Here is a 17,419-nt window from a genome sequence, read left to right as displayed (position 1 = left end):
TGAGTCTATAGCCATGGACTCTGGCGTACCTGACATATGGATATTAACAGATAGCAAGAGTTCAATTTAATATTTGAAGAACTGGCCAAGTAGCTTGGGAAATTTGGGACAGGAAATCGTTATCAAATTGACTACTTTGTCTCAGATCAGATCGGTGCACTTGCAGTAGATCCCCTCCCATGTGGGTATTTATGGGAATGAGATTGCAGATCGGCTTGCCAAGGAAGGGAGTGAACTTGCTACTCCCCCTTCCTCTAAACTACTAGTGTCTGAGGTTCACTCCCTGAAGTTAGCTAGGGTAAATTCAGCGTGGAAGCACCCATCAGATCAAGATTGGTATGCCGCCAAATGCCCCGGATTATCCCTGCAGTGCACTTGTCCTAGATTTGCTCAAACAGCTTCGTCAAGACTTAGGACCGGCCATATAAAGTGTTTGTCCTTCAGAGTGAAAGAAAAGACTTATGCCTATTGTCATTGCTTGTCCATCGCTTCTCATCTTTTGGATTGCATTGTTGCCTCTGTGAGGCAACTGATGAGTGATGGTGAGACTGTCCATGACTTGCTGATGCGACATGATCTTCTGGACTTGGTCTAGGGCTCTAGACCAAGGGGATAAGCAACAACAACAGTTATTTTATGACATACCTCTAACCATTTATACTACCAACCAAATTTCAAAAGGCAGCATAAAAGAAATGAACTTTCATTCATGCAAATAAACCATTTACCTAACTAAATAAGGGGAAGCAACATGCATGAGTCGTCCCGATACACCGAGTTCGAGTTGTAAGGAAAACATAGCGTCGTAAACAAATATCGTTTAGTTTACAGTCACCGTCAAAGTTTTAATTCTTCTACCAAATTTTGGTGCAGTCAGTTGCACCGTAGAAATATTTCTCGATCATACTTCACAATTTATGGTGTAACTGAAATAAAATGGTCTTTCATTTAACTAAAGTTTGGGATAATAAGAAACTATGCACCAAATACTGCTTAAGGATTTACCGAGATTTTTTACAGTGTAGAACGAATTTCTGACCATTCCATTTCTACAAAATCAATTTTCAAAAAAGAAAAAAAGGTTATTTTTAATATTTACAATAATTTGTTTAGACAGGTTAAAAGTGTAACCTTTCAAAAAAGTTACTAGACGTTTTCTTGATGACCTGATAAATCATATTAATATTATAAAAAATTTAGATGGAATGAATTGGTAATAAATCAAATATCTTTTTTTTCTTGGTAATTAATAATCACTCATTTTTTACCATGAAATATTGTTACAAAAACTGAAAATGAAAAACAGTTCAATATGCTTCTATTTTCTCATACAAAATTTGAAAAGGGGGGGGGCATGGAGAACTGCAATGAAATAATCCCCAAACTATTGCATGTATTTACCATTAGTCTCCCTATTTTTAGAAATCGGTGCAAGGCATTAATTGTTGATGCTGTCTTTTAATTAGATAGTATAATCTTTTGCCACGTGTTTATCCTTTTATAACGAAAATTTTTGAGAAATTACACTAAGTTTTATTAGTTACACTAAGATACACACTAAGATAACATATATATTTTAGTTCCGTTCATTTAGTTTTAAACTGGTTAGAGTACAACATCAAATCATTATCTTATGAATCAACTAATGCCACAAGATGATTATATTCTCAATTTCTTTACCACACTAAAGTAAAGTCAGGTTTTAATGATGCATTGGATATTAAGTGCTAGACTCCTAATTAAAACAATTAATTTTGTCTATTTAGTTTTAGATTGGCTAGTGTTCAGTCCGCAAAAAAAAAGAAAAAAAATATATCACCCTGAATAGCTTTCGCTCCAATAATCGGATTTTTACGAACTAAGTGTCAATCTTAATGGTTTCTGGGGGTGACCTTAAATATGTCAATTAATTAGTGCTACTATTAGTTAAGTTACGAAATCAGACACAAAAACGTACTATCTCTGAATAAACATGATTTTTTTTTTTACATATTTGAAATCCTGACCCTTGAAATAGGGAGGGGGTAGACACAATTTTGAAAAAATTTTGTTCTTAAATTGGGTCGCAATAAAGGTTTATATATTTGACGATAGTCTAGAAAACACATCTACATTAAACACATCTGACATAAAGCACATCTACATTCTACATATATTTTAGGATATACCTTAGGAGCATTTTGATCAAGTTTATTTTTACACACTTATTTGCTTAAAATTATTAAATAATTTGCTTAAAATAAGTTATTCAATTTATATTATTTATAGTATTTATAGTATAAAAGTAAACGGGGCTTCCATGGCATATCCCTTACTTTGATACAGCTATCATTAAATAAATTGAATAAGCTTAGATGAATAATAAAAGTTAATTTTTTTCTCGTTTTAGTTTTCAACGAATAATATGTTTCGATCAAACAGATTTCCTTCTGGAAATAACGAAATTATTGAGTCGTTGCGTTGGAGCAATATCATTCTTATCCTCTTATGACGAAATATAGGAAAAATTGACTTTCACAGTTTCTGTAAAAAGTATGTTAACCTTCTCACCGCGTTTTTTTTTCTTTTAATCAAAATAAGTTCGAAAATTGCGTATTTTTTATTGCATTTTTTTTAAATCAGATGATTCTAAAAGTGGCTCGTCTTCGGAATCTTTTTTACAAATTTCAATTTTTAGTATTTGCTGCTTAACAGAATAAGGCATTTTCCTAACAACAAATTATACTATAATAATATCTTGGAAATCGTGCTAAAGTCAAAAATTAAACAAAATAGTTTAGTATATTATCCGGAAAAAAATCTACATAGTATCATAAAGAAAGAGTAAAAGATATAATGAAGTAATTAGTTGGATAGTTCTGTGATTCACAAGTGGTCAGATACTAATTAAAAATGTAATTTCACAACTAAGATGTTATTACGACATTTAAGATACTGAGATATTTTAAGACACTTAAAAATTTTGGCTACGTATTCGACAGCTTTTTATGTTTGGTATCTTTATACTCTTTTTAGTGACTTATAAAACATCACCATTATTTTAGATGATCTATGTTTAAGTCATAAGAAACAAAAAACAAAACTAAGAAAGGCAATCAAGAATTTTGTTTTAGAAAAAAATAGTGTGCTTTGTAAGCAATCAGCTGTTTTGCATCAAATTATTTTAAACAGCAGAATGTTTTTAATTTCTTAACAAGGTTTTATTCTTAGCTATCAGACAATAATTTTAAGTTTTCTTTTTAAGAAAACTTGACAATAATATAAAAAGGAACTTTACTTTAAAGAAAACCTAAATTAAAGTACTAAAATTGATTAGTATATTAATCAAGAAATAATATACGTAGTAGCGTAAAGAATAAATCGTTGGTAAAATAGTCCTGCGAAACATTCCCGGACAGGTGATTAAAATATTTATTTTAAGATTAAGACGATATATAAGATGTTGAGAAATTTTAAGATGCTTAAAAATGTTGACTACGTTTTCGTATTAATAATTATAAAATACATATTGAAGAAATTGATAAATATATTATTCCAAATCTATGCATACGCATGTATATTATTCAAAGTGTATCAATTATTGAGAAAACAAATTAAAAAATAAAATATAATCGCATTAAATAGGCACAATCTGGTGTATAATCATATTCTGTCTGAAGCATGCTTTTATAAAACTAGACATTCGTTGAATAAAATGTTTTTATTCAGTAAACTTTTTCATTCAAATTTCTTTACTAAATTGCAAATAAATTTTTAGACGACTAAAAAAGAAACATCGTATTTTATTGTCTCAAAAAATTAAAAATAAAAAGATTAACTATCGGTAATCAACGAAAGAAATATGAATGGAATTTTACGCTACGCTCGCGAATTCAAGTTCCTCGTCAGTTAATCACATTTTAATATTAATCACCCCATTTAAATATTTCTTCATTGTAGCCAAATTATTTTTTTTAAAAATAATTAATTTTAATTTTTCTCAGCTGTTACTGAATAAAAACAGTTGAAATTTTAGATTTTTAAATTGAAAAATACGCAGATTAATAATATAAAAAAATGCATACCTTATTATTCAAAATTTTTTCATCCTCAATTTAATTAAATATTAAAAAATAATAAATAGTTATTAAAAAAATGTTTTGCATGAAATTATCTTTGGGTAAATGAGCTTTATGAGAGGGGGCAAGTTTTTTTTTGAATTGCATAATCAGTTTTTAAAATATGACTAAAAACGCAAAAAGTGAAATTAACATTCAGGGGTCCAAACTTTGAAAGGCTCTCCTGACCAAACTATGGAGACCACATAACCCAGATTGAAGATTAAAAATCCAAATATGTGAGGAAAAAAATATGTGTTTATTCAGAGAAAGTACGTTTTTGTGTCCGATTTCGTAACTTAATTAATAGTTAGCAATAAACAATTAGCATATTTGAAGTCACCCCTAGAAACCATTAAGATTGGCACTTAGTACGTGAAAATCCGATCATTAGAACGAAAGTTATTCAGGGTGATATCTTTTTTTAGCGGACAGTACAACATCAAATCATTATCTTATGAATCAACTAATGCCACTAGATGATTATATTCTCAATTTCTACACCACACTAAAGTAAAGTCTGATTTAATGATGCATAGGAGAAATTAAGTGCAAGACTGCTTCAGAAAGAATTTGACACTTAATATAATTTTAATAAATTTAAAATAAAATAAAAATTTTAAATTTATAATTTCAGTAAGAAAAGTTTCAATATTAAGTGGGCATCAGTAATTTATGCTGCATGTATACATTGATTCTTAAAATAAAATTGGTTGGTAAATCAAATATACGCGTATCACATAGAGCTGAATTCGAACTAGGCTTAAGATTTAATAAAGTTTACAAACACATGAAAATCAAACAAAAATAAATATTTTTATTACACAACTGAAATCATACATACATACAAAAATTTGCCATCATTTTTGGTGTTAAGGTAAACAAAACATTTTTGCAGAGTACATTTTTTATTTACTTTTTCTCTATTATAATTTAGTTTTATCAGTATTTATTCTTTCTGTTTAGTTATTTACTTGAAAACACATATTTTCATACGAATTAGAATCAATTTAAATGCTCCATTGCAGAAATATTTACCTTAAAAAACATTTTCAGTTCTATTTTTCTCTCTAATTCTTTTAAAAAATTATTATTTTGTTAATTTGATATAATTTTTTACCCGATAACTGCAGTAAAAATGCATTTAGCTAACTTCAACTTACCCAAAAAGATGGTGCCCAAGAAAATGTTTTACTGTGCATATTTTAACTGCACACTTGAGTTTCTGAAGATGAAAAGCAGTATTGAAAAGAAACACTCGCCAACAGTCGATTTGACACAATTACGAATTATGTCCAATAATGTTGGAGTTTTCGGAAACTGAAATATTTACCGTTTGGTTGATTGATTTATTGATTTATTGATTTATTGAAATTACATACATTTGCTGACTTGTGTGCTCAACATAGGCTTATAAGTCATTGTGAAGTAGAAAATACAGATAGAATAATTCAGAGAAAGACATCACAAAGAATACATCCAGGGTTACGGCGGGATTCGAACCCGCTACCTCCACGCTTAACAGAGCGTTTGGACCGATGATACCGCTCGGCCAGGGAGGCCCCTTTACCGTTTGGTGTGAGAAGGACACGTGATCTTGGTGTAAACTATTTTATTTTAACATTATAGGTGTTTAGAGCTTTCATGTGCCATTTAAATTATATGTGAAAGTTTAAATTGGTGTTAACTTAAAACAATTTCTCCTTTACGTAATTTTTAGGGTTAATCAACATTGAATTTGAAGAAATATTACAATACTGTTTTTTCAGTGTCTGGCTTTAATTCTTTATTAAAATTACATGCATTTGCAGACTTGCTTGCTCAATTTCGGCTTATAAACCTTTGTCAAGTAGAAAGTCAGATAGAACAATTTAGAGAAGGACATCACAATAAATACATTCAGGGTTACGACTGGATTCAAACCCGTCACCTCCACGCTTCACATTGCGTTTGGCGGGTGATATCGCTCGGCGAAGGAAGCCCTTCTGGCGTTTTATTTACACTACTTTGATGTAAAATGGTTGCCATCATTTTGGGTGCTAAGTTACATTTTTTACAGTGTATGCTAATTGTGAAAATGGCGCAAAATGAGATTGCGAATGAAAGCTACTCTCATGTAAAATTGAAAAGCGTTTGTGATTTTGTTGTTGTTGTTGTTAATTTACGTCGCACTAGAGTTGCACAATGAGCTATTGGCGACGGTCTGGGAAACATCCCGGAGGATGATCCGAAGACATGCCATCACAATTTTGATCCTCTGCAGAGGGAATGACACCCCTGCTTCGGTAGCCCGACGACCTGCGCGCGAAGTCGAGCACTTTAAGGTAGCACAGTTTAACGAGGACCAATACCGCACACCCTCGGTTCCTACGCAGACTGATCCAAGTGGTCACCCACCCGCACACTGACCGTAGCCAGTGATGCTTGACTTCGGTGATCTGCTGAGAACCGTGTCTTAACGATCAGTTCACTGCGGGACTTTGTGATTCAATTTTTTAATATTTGTAAAACGACTTTAACGCTGCATTATCAGGGATTATAAAAATGTTTATAAATTAAAAATTATTCATGGATTATAAATTTTAGATGAATTTTTGATACAGGGAAAAAATATAGGCCAAACTGATCGTTTTTAGAGCAGTTAAATGTTTAATCTGTTGGCAAATTGGAGAGACTTAACACGGCAGGCAAATTAGAACCTGATACTCTCTAGCTTACCCGGTTTTTCTAGCTTCAATTTTCCCCCTTAATTATTTTTGAATTTTTCGTTGCCAATTTTCAGTTTAAAATCTGCTTTTTTTTTTTTTTTTCCTTGTCAGGCAAGTCTTGCGAATGGGCAATAGAGTTTCTGAAAATTTTCAATCTTTAAAATTTTTTTTTTTTTTTACAATTTTGGAAGAAAATGACATTTTTACATTACCAAGATGTATTCATATATTTTCATTTTTCGAAAACAATGTTTGAGCCTGAAAAATTCGATTCGGGTGAAGCATTTTCTGACTAAATAGCAAGACAGAGCATGTTTATTTCAGATTTTCTTTGGAATTTAATATTCTTTTAATGATTGGTATAAATTGCAAATTTCTGGAACCGCGATGGTTTAGGGGATAGAGTGCTCGCCATCCAATGAGATGAACTGGGTTCGAATCCCAGTGATGGCTGGTCGATTCGAATTACGCATCCGGCTTGCTCCGACCACAGTGCTGACGTGAAATATCCTCAGTGGTAAACGGATCATGGGTCAGAGTTCCCTTGTCGTCAGGATAACCGTGGGAGGTTCTCGTGGTCATCCTCTCCATGTAATGCAAATGCTGGTTAATTCCATCAAAAAGACCTCCACGAAGGGAAATTCCTCCCAATACTCGATCCAGGATTTCTCTTGTCTTCTGAATTGGGTTCAAAATTACGAGGTTACGGGGTTGAACATTAGTAGCCGTAATCCCCAAAAAATGGGTCGGCTGTTCAACGACGATCACAAAAATAAAATAAAATTGTAAATTTGGAGTATTTTAAAAAGCTTTACGTACCTGTAAAAGCTGCTCAAGAAATACAGCTAGAGGATTTTCAATAGAATGACCACCTACTTTGTCCAATTTTAAAAGAAAATGAAATTTTTACTTTACCAAGAAGGATTCATATATTTTCCTTTTTCGAAAACAATGTTTGGGCCTGAAAAAGTTTGATTCGGGCGAAACATTTGCTGACTAAATAGCAAAACAGTGCGTGTTTATTTCAGATTTTCCTTTGGAATTTAATATTCTCTTAATGATTTTTCATTTTGTTTTATATTTTATATTATTTTATAACCGGCGTTGAACAGCTGACCCAACTTTGTGGCTTTACGACTACTAATGTTCAACTCCGTAGCCTTGTGATTTTGAACTCAATACAGAAGATCAGATAAACTCTTAGATCGAGTATTGGGAGAAATTTGCCTTTGTGGCGGACTCTTTGATGGAGCTAACCCGCATTTGCGTTACATGGAGAGGAGGACCACGAGAACTTACCACGGTTAGCCTCACGGCAAGGAGACAGTAACCCATGATTCGTCTACCACTGAGGATATTTCACGCTAGCACTGTGGTAGGTGCAAGCCGGATGCGGAATTCGTATCGACTGGGATTCGAACCAGGTTCGCCTCATTGGATCGCTAATTGCTGAATAATGTATATTATAGGAAATGTATAACTAAAACAAATATAAAATTTTAAAAATTTCATTTCGCCCACTTCAAATTAATCCTTGTATATATATTAATTATTTAAAAGATATGTTGTAAAATTTGAGGAATGTTTAGTTACAGTAAATTTGGGCTCAGCAGCCTGAATCGAACTGATTATTAAACTGATATAATTTTTAAAGAGAACAGCACATTATCAATGCCAATTTGACATAGCAATCTTTTCAAAATGATTAATAAATCTTGCTTGGGCAGGGATAGCTTAGTTTGTAGGGCACTGAGCCCATGTTCAAGAGTACGTGGATTCCAACCCCGCCGACCGAAGACTTCTCATGTGGTAAATGGTAGCTGATGCATGCTAAATCTGTCGAGTCATAAAATCCTCCATATCCCCATAACAAATCATACCTCTGGGGTTACTGATCCAGGAGTGTCCTTGTCTTCTGAATTGGTTCACACTTACAAGGCTGCGGAGTTGAACTTTAGTACTCGTAAACCCAAAAAATTCAACGACGGTTATGATATAAATTGTAAATTTGGAGTATTTTAAAATCTTTTACGTACCTGTAAAAGTTGCTCAAGAAATACAGCTAGAGGTTTTTCAAGAGAATGACCACCTACATTGTCCGAAAGTTCAATAATAGAAGGTAAATGAAGATGAAAGTTCGATATTAGTGTGGCAAGACATTCTGCGTTTGTAGCCATCTTTGTCAAAACCTCCAAATTTACTTTAGCTTGAGTTATTCGACATGATCCGTCTAAAAATCAAATAACATTTTAAATTACACTCAAAATTAAATAATTATTTTATAGGTTTAATCTAAATAAACTAATTGAATGGGTTTGTATCATTTTAAATAGCATTTAAGGAAATAATATTTTTGGCCAAATTGAATGGGTATTAATGGGGTAACTAATTGAATGGGTTTGTAATATTCTAATAGCATCTAAATAAAAAAAAAATTTCCAAATTGAATGAGTATTAATCAGGGAACTAACTGAATGGGTTTGTAATATTTTTAATAGCGTCTAAATAAATAATATTTTTAGCCAAATTAATAGAATTAAAGAAATTCGCAGCATTATTTTTTTATCTTAAGACAAATTGACCATCAATTCCACAATTCGTTTGAAACAATGATTGTACAACAAATGTAGTTAAATTCCAAGGAAAAACATTGAATTGAAATGAAATATTAATGGGAGTATTCCTAGTAAAAATGTTTGAATAATCTGGTTTAATATAATAGTTATCATGTGCGAATCTAATTCAAGCAAATTCCTGGCAACCAATAAATTAAATTAGTCCCTAAACTTCAGTGTGAACACTTGGAAATTTAACAAATAATCAACTCCTGCAGCATTTAATTAAAATAAAATTAATGATATTAAATTCCATAAAAACCATTCAATTAAAAAGTTATATTCAAAATAAGATAAAAAAAATTGAGTTATTCAACTTAATTTAACCGTTGCTTCTATGCTCGTATTCAAGTCAGGCAAAACCAAGCTAATCAAGTAATGAGATAGGTATTTTATAAACAGGGATAGTTATTGATATATATTTTTAAACCATTTATTGTAGGAAACATGCTTTTTTTCTCCGACTTTTTATACATTTCTATATTTTACATGTGTTTTCGTATTTATTATTTGGTTTACACTTGTTTAAATTACATTAACGAAAAAAATCAATCTCATATTTTGGTGATCTCCTAACTATTGTATCAATGTATTTTGATTTGTCGATGATGTTGAAACGTCAGTAAGAACCTCTTAGCAAATTGTGAGTTATATATATATATATATGGTGCGTGTGTGTAATATAGAGTCTCATACGAGTCTTTCTACATTAATTCATAGATAAAAATACATTCTCTTAATTATTTGAAGACGTAGAAATCGCTCTTTCATAAAGAGCCATAAAAAGTGAATATGCGAATTAAAAAATAATTTTCTGAAGTTAATGGGTTATTGTTGGAAATATGTTGATTAAGGAAATGCCAAAATTTCTTTAAAGTCTGCATAGCATCATCTGTTAAAATAAATCAAAGATCCCATTCGGATGACGTTTGATTAAGTGAAGGATATTCCCTTTCAGAATCCCTGGTTAAAAAGTTATCGAAAAACCATCGTTTTTTCATGAGGTAACAGCTAGCAAAACTGCGGCCCAAATAGCAAGACCCTGATAGGGGAAATCTTTTCCATAAAGAAATCATTCTAAGATGTTAAATAAAGAACCAACCAACCTCGAGAACCAATCATCCAAGAGAAACCAAGCTACCTCGGCTTCGTCTATGGATGGAAATGACTTGTTTTTTCTTCAAGTTAGATCTTATAAATCACAAAGGACAGAACACAAATCAATTAGCACGAATGATGAGGCCGTCTGACTCCAAACACTTTAGCTGCCCGGGAACAACTAGAATATCTCATCTAACCACTGTTTAGTTAAAGGGTTAGGAGGTGCGCAATGGTAGGCATGATGAGGTGCGCATGAAGTGGGTGATAATATATATATATATATATATATATATATATATATATATATATATATAATTTTTATTGAACCTTGAAATATAAGAATGGAAGTCAGGAAAAAAGGAAATAAGTTGGGAAAATGCTTTGCCTCTCGCTTGTAAGGTACATAAACGAGAATAACAAAACAAAGAAACAAAGCCAAATAAGAAACAAAAACGATTGCAAGAAACGAAGCCATCAGAATTTCAGTACATAAAAATCATGAGCCTAAAATAACTCCATTCATCAAAAGATTCCGAAAATCTCCAAAATAAGACCTTGAAGGAAAAATCTTCTAGAAATATCAAAGAGAAGCACTTCAAGTGAGAGGGGAAATTACGAGTCAACCAATATTTTCAAAGAAAAAAAAACATTTGCTTAAAAGAAATGGCAGTTAATAGAAGCTCTACAATGGGACCTCCAAAAGAAAACTTTCCACCTTAAATAAACAATTCATGTCTACTTTTCTTAACACCAATGCTCTGTTCTACAAATTATTGGAAATTTAGGTAAAGGATAAAACCCAGAGATTTGTTAAAATAGTTTAAAAATCAACATTAAGCATAAAAAGAAAGGTAGTGTCTAGTGACTGATTTAAAATGTAAATCATTAAGAAATTTTAACTTTATAATATTTCCTTTAATATAAATATTCTGTTATAGTAAAGCTTGTAAAATGCTTCTTTATATAGCTGAGAAACTAATTAAAAGGAAGAATACTTAATCACCATTTTTATAAAGTCTTGTCATTATTTCAAAAAATTTCTAGAAACGAAAACCTCTATGATATATTTGAAAACATAAAACTTATCGATGGTAGCTTTTTAAAAGACTAACTCATCCAGCGAGTAAGCAGGCAGTTCATGCAATATCTTAAATAACCAATAGAGTGGATCAAGATGCTTTAGAGTGGAAAAGTTGCCTTTTGTAACAAGGATAAAGATGACATGAAGAATTTTAAAATCGTCCAATATTTTCCGTTCGCGCATTCTACTTAAAATTAAAGAAAACTTGAAAAAATTCCACATTTTTATTTTTATTTTAAAATTTGATAAAACTTTTGAAAAAATCAAGCTTAGTTTTTTATACTTGTCAGATGGGTTTGAAAATCCAAGGTATTAAACTTAGATCCAAGAAAAGTTTACTAATTTTTCTTTATTTCCTTTGTGTCAGAGCGATGTGTGACACAAAGGAACCCAGCTTATCCAGAGCATACTACCCAGAGCTTCCCACGTGAAAATGCAAGCCACGTTTGCAAGTCAAGTTCAACTTACAACCTACCCAACCAATCGTCCTTTTTAGTGTGGTATTTACATTATATTTACAGCTATTACCTACAGCTTAATATAATAATAGCAAACAAGCATAAGAAAGTAAAGCTTAGTTATTTCAAGTTTTAGCCAATTTAAAATTCAAATATGTGGGATTTTTTTTAAAGTTTTCATTATTTTTAAGTAGAATGTGAGAACGGAAAATATTGGTTGATTTTAAATCCTTCATGCTATTTTTATTCTTATTACAAAAGACAACTTTTCCGCACTAAAGCGTTTCGAAACTACACTTTTTTTTTGCCCATTCTATGGGAATTTTTATATATTGCATGAACTGCCTGCACTAGACAGGTAAGTCTTTTAAAAAACTACCTTCGATGAGTTACTTGTTTTGAAAGATATCGCGTTTCCAGAAATTTATTTGAAACAATGCCTCATAAAAGTGATGTCACGTGGTCTGTTCTGAGTAGTTCTAATCTAGAAAAACTAGCAAAGAGTTGCACATTGGAAAATTAAATTATTGATCAGAAATTAATTTTCTAGGATTTTAAAATTATCAAAACGAGCATAAAAAGCAAGTTTGTTTCAAAAGTTTTAGCCAACGTAAAGAAATTAAAAAGTCGCGATTTTTTCAAGATTTTCTTAATTTTGAGAAGGATGCGCGAATGGACGATATGAACTGATTTTTATTTTGTTAGTCGTTTTTATTCTTATAACAATAGGCAACTTATTTTCACTAAGTGATCCGAAACAGAAAATTATTTTTCCGACCCACGTTATTCTCGCACTTCATTCCACTGTGGGCCAGAAGACTATGATCTTTGGCCAAGAGTAAATAATTAATTTTTCAACTAAAATATGTGTAGGCAGTTTTAATATATCCCAAATTAAGTATTCATAATCATTCCAAACATTATAATTTACTTTTTGGACCAACAAGAGTACAATTTAATGAAAAATGTGTTAAAAAAATTGTTTTAAATGTAACTTTTAAATTTTTATTTCAGAAATATATATGGGAATTTCACCTTACTGTTACAATTTTATCAGAGTAATTAGTGTTAAATAATAATACAACTTTTCAATTTGTTGGATTAGATAATACTCTTGACAAACTTATAGTTTATATCTTATCATTTGACATTTTGCAATGCTTGAATGACTTTCGAAAATTAGTTCCAAAAAGTTCCGTAATTAGCTAAACTTTTTTTTTGTTGTCTTCTTTGATGTTTCTTCTTTCGAAAAAACCTGCCCCACTTTGCAAAGGTGGACTAAATATACCGAAAAACAAAAATTATGTTTTTTTCTTCATGTTTTCGCGTTATTTTGTAATATTACTTCGGAAATATAATTTGCTTTTCATTTTTAATACAAAATTACGAAAATTATTGAATTTTAATTGCTATATTTAATTATTTAAGCGCACTACATAATTTTTTTTTTTTTTTTTGCTCGCCATATTTCAGCCGCCATTTTGTTATTTTGCGTATTTTTAGTGTATTTCAAAATTTTAACTATGAATTCAATTTACCTGCACATAAAAACCCCGAAATAAAAATCCCCAAATCTTGAAACAAATTTCATCGAAATACTGGCCACGAAAACTTGGATGCATCCATATGTTTCGTGAGTAAGAATACAGTTAGTTTTCCAGTAAGCTTTCTAATGAAGGACTTTCAGCCACTAAATGAATTATTTTACTGACCGGAATATAATAATATCTCACTTAGCACTAGAGGAATATTAGATTATGAATTGTTCTGAAAAAATATTCTATGACATTAAATCTCCCAATATATGTCTGCCAGTAGAAACCGAAAGGAGAGTTTCAGTAAAAAATCAATTAAAAGCGGTTTTAAAAAGCGTTTAAGGCTGTTATTTTCCTGCTTACTATAAATTATTAATATATTATATAATGTGAGCTCTTAAAGGAGCGGTTAACTACTGAAATTAAAAGGGCCCAAAAATAGAAGATAAAGAGATATACAATTACAAATGGCCCTCAAATGCCAGGAAACTGACGATAAGGTAGAAATAGTCTTGTTTTTGAGTTTTAAACTTTAAAAAAGTATATTTTATAAACAAAAATTAAATACGAAAGATAAAATTAGGTGAATTAAACTAAGAACAAGTTTAAACTTGACATTGGATTACTTGAATGCTCTAACTTTGAAGTTGCCCATTTAATCTACATTTTTCATCTAAATAACTTTATCATTTGTTAAAAAGCTGAAAATAATTTATAATTCTATTTAAATAGCTACAAACAGTTATAAAGTAAAAGAACGGGAATGTCTTAGTACCAGTGATACCCGTATATTGGTTAAAAGGAGGACAGGTGAGCACCTGCTATTGACCTGTCTCCGGCCTAGACACACTGAACCTACTCCTGGAGTTATGGTTTGGGGAGACATCAGTCATATATCTTATTACACTCTCATGATCATACCACGCACCTTGACTGCAACGTCAACCTATTGATTCAACCTCTCACCGTTTAAATTAGCCGCAACAAAAACATAAGACTTGGTTCAATCTTTCACCGAAAATTCCGTACGAACCAGATTCAAGGTTTGTCTGTTAGTCAAACCTTGAACCTGGTTCGACCTTTCACAGAAAAATGGGTATAAAGAAAAACCTTGGATTTATTTCAATGTTTAACTATAAAAGTAATATTTCTTACTGCACCAAAACATTGGTAGAACTTCTCACCGAGTGTTTTATTATATTGGAACCAATTTTCGGGTGAAACGTTGAACCTTTTTTTTAACAATGTAGAAACGTGTCTGCAATACAATATCCTCAAATCTCAGCGTTTTTTACTAAAATTGTTATAATTTCACAAAGATGTTATATTCGAAAAAATCCAATATAAGTGTGTATTATATAGTTGAAAATTGTTTTCATTGTCTCCTATAATTATATATGTTCTATGTGCGATGATCATGAATTTGCTAATTCTAATTCTATACTTCTTTGTCATTTTCCTAGCACTAAACATTTTATTAACTTTGATTTTAAATATTTCCCGATTAAACATCTGCTCTCTATAAGGTATTAATATAAGTCTCATAAATGATTTTTTCTAAATTAAACTATTCCGAAGATTTTAAATTTCCTTTTCCGAAAAGTGTCGTATTTTCTTTGATTTCTTAGATTTAGTACATCTTTATAATTATAATTATAGTAATATTATTTTATTAATAAGAATGTTAATTTCCATTTTGAATTTATTCCATCAATTTCAATCGCTGTTGTAATAATATTTTAAAAAAAAAAAAATTAAATGATCTTACAGGATCGAAGTACTTTTAAGGTCAGAGTCGATGAATTTATTATTAAAATAAATATATATCGTGGATATATTTACCAAAATATTCACTAAACAAATGACAACTGAAAAAAGCCGGCCAATCCCATAAAATAAGGCGATTTCTTATCGTTGATGTCAGGTCTTTTGAAAGTTTTATTAAATTTATTTTTATATCAAGATTGATATTAATGATTCATGGCAAATACTTTTTTTTATTTTAGCTCATGGGATAGAAAGTTCGCCTTCCTATGAGGGGATCCGGGTTAATATCCCAGTGATGGCTGGTCGATACGAATCCCGATCGACAACAGTGCTGACTATCCTCAATGATCATGGGTTAGAGTCCCCTTACCGTCACACTAACCGTGAAAAAATTTCGTGTTTTTCCTCTGGATGTAGTGCGGGTTAGTTCCATTAAAACGTCCTCCACGAAGGCAAACTTCTCCCAATATTTGATCCAGGGGTTCCCTTGCCTTCTGATTTGGGTTCAAAATTTCAAAGCGATGGAGTTGAACATTTGTAGTCAAAAGCCCAAAAACTTGGGTCAACTGTTCAACGACGATTATAAAATAAATAGTTTGGTCAGGAGAGCAATCCAAAGTCTCTTCATGTTAATTAAATTTTTTGCATATTTCGCCATATCTCGTGAACTTTTTAAATGAATTAGGAAAAACTGCATTCAATTATAAAATTTGTTTACACGTGCAAAAATTAACTTTTAGAAAGTATTTATTAATTTTTATTATTTTATTTAATAATATTCCACAAACTTTTAAATTGTGAGGTATATAAGTTTTTACATCATTTAAGAAAATGAAATTTTGAATGGCAAAATACAAAGTTTTATCCAATTTCGAAAAAGCCGTATATTTAAAATTCAATTTCTCAGGAACTATTCGACCGATATCGCACAAAATGAGGTTTTAAATGGCAAAATACGAAATTTATGCGAAATCGGTCGAATAGTTCCTGCGAATTTTAAACATACGACTTCTTCAAAATTCGATAAAACTATTCGATTAATTTCGCATAAATTTTATATTTTGCCATTTAAAATTGCCTTTCTTAAAATGATTTAAAAATTTTTATTATTTACTATTCAAAACGTTTCTAGCCATTATTAAATAGACTAATAAAAAATAAGAAATATTTACTAAAATGACTATTTTTATGTAACTTTTATTATATTTTCCATGAAATTGGCTTTCGATAAACGAATTTTATAACTGTGTGCAAAAATTTTTCAATTCGTTTAAAGAGTTCCCGAGTGTAATTCGCAAAAAGTATAATTAACTTAGAGCCAAACTTTGGAGCACTCTCCTGAAGAAACTGTTGTAAGCATATTTTTCAGATTGAAATTACTTCCCATATATTAGGGGTCAGATGACCGAATCCGTTGAAAAAGAAGTATGTTTATTCAGAGAAAGTACGTGTCTGATTTCGCTACTTAGAATATCGTCTTCCCTAATTAATTAGCATTATTGATATCACCCCCTCGAACAGTTGTTCTTCGATGGCTCTGTCGTCATATAAAATGATGATTTGTTACGATCTCATCACTGTTAGGTCAAGTTTAGCCTATTTAAAGCTATCGGTGTAAATACTTATTTTGAAAATGGCGCAAAACACTTTTTGGAAAATGAAAAGCGTTTTTGGTCTAATAAACTTACTCCAATGCTGCATTACCTAGGCTCATAAAAGTTTGCAAAAATAGTGACAGTGATTTTGATAATTTTCATCTAGGTGGGAAAATGTCGCCTAATTGGAGATTTTTAAAAATTTAAATAACTTTAAATATATTTAAGCTATTTGTTCAGGGCCGGATTAAACTATAGGCACACTAGGCACGTGCCTAGGGCCTACGAAATTCAGGGGCCTACGAAAAACTTGGGAGAAAAAATTTTGTTGACAAAAATAATTTAGCTTTAAAAACAACAAGTGTATTTTGCACAAAATTATGAAGATACAAATAAAAATATAATATTTTTCGGTATTAAATTATTTTGCAGAATCTTATGATATTACTTTTTTGCGATTTT

The 17,419-nt window shown here is 31.0% G+C and overlaps 1 protein-coding gene across 1 annotated transcript in view; it reads right to left on the bottom strand.

Moving 5' to 3' along the window:
• The window catches only part of LOC107439832 (1-phosphatidylinositol 4,5-bisphosphate phosphodiesterase epsilon-1), a 232,922-nt gene that overhangs the window by 134,866 nt on the left and 80,637 nt on the right, over positions 1 to 17,419 (bottom strand). Inside the window, exon 5 of the mRNA XM_087155060.1 lies at positions 8,842 to 9,035. Within this exon, the coding sequence (XP_087011186.1) occupies positions 8,842 to 9,035 (194 nt within the window). The remainder of the gene's footprint in view (positions 1 to 8,841; positions 9,036 to 17,419) is intronic.

The sequence above is a fragment of the Parasteatoda tepidariorum genome, chromosome 11 (genome assembly GCF_982258835.1).
Source record: "Parasteatoda tepidariorum strain Cologne lab strain chromosome 11, Ptep-v5.0, whole genome shotgun sequence".
NCBI classification, from domain to species: domain Eukaryota; kingdom Metazoa; phylum Arthropoda; class Arachnida; order Araneae; family Theridiidae; genus Parasteatoda; species Parasteatoda tepidariorum.
Note: the sequence above shows the minus strand (reverse complement) of the source record. Positions and strands in the feature narration are given on the sequence as shown.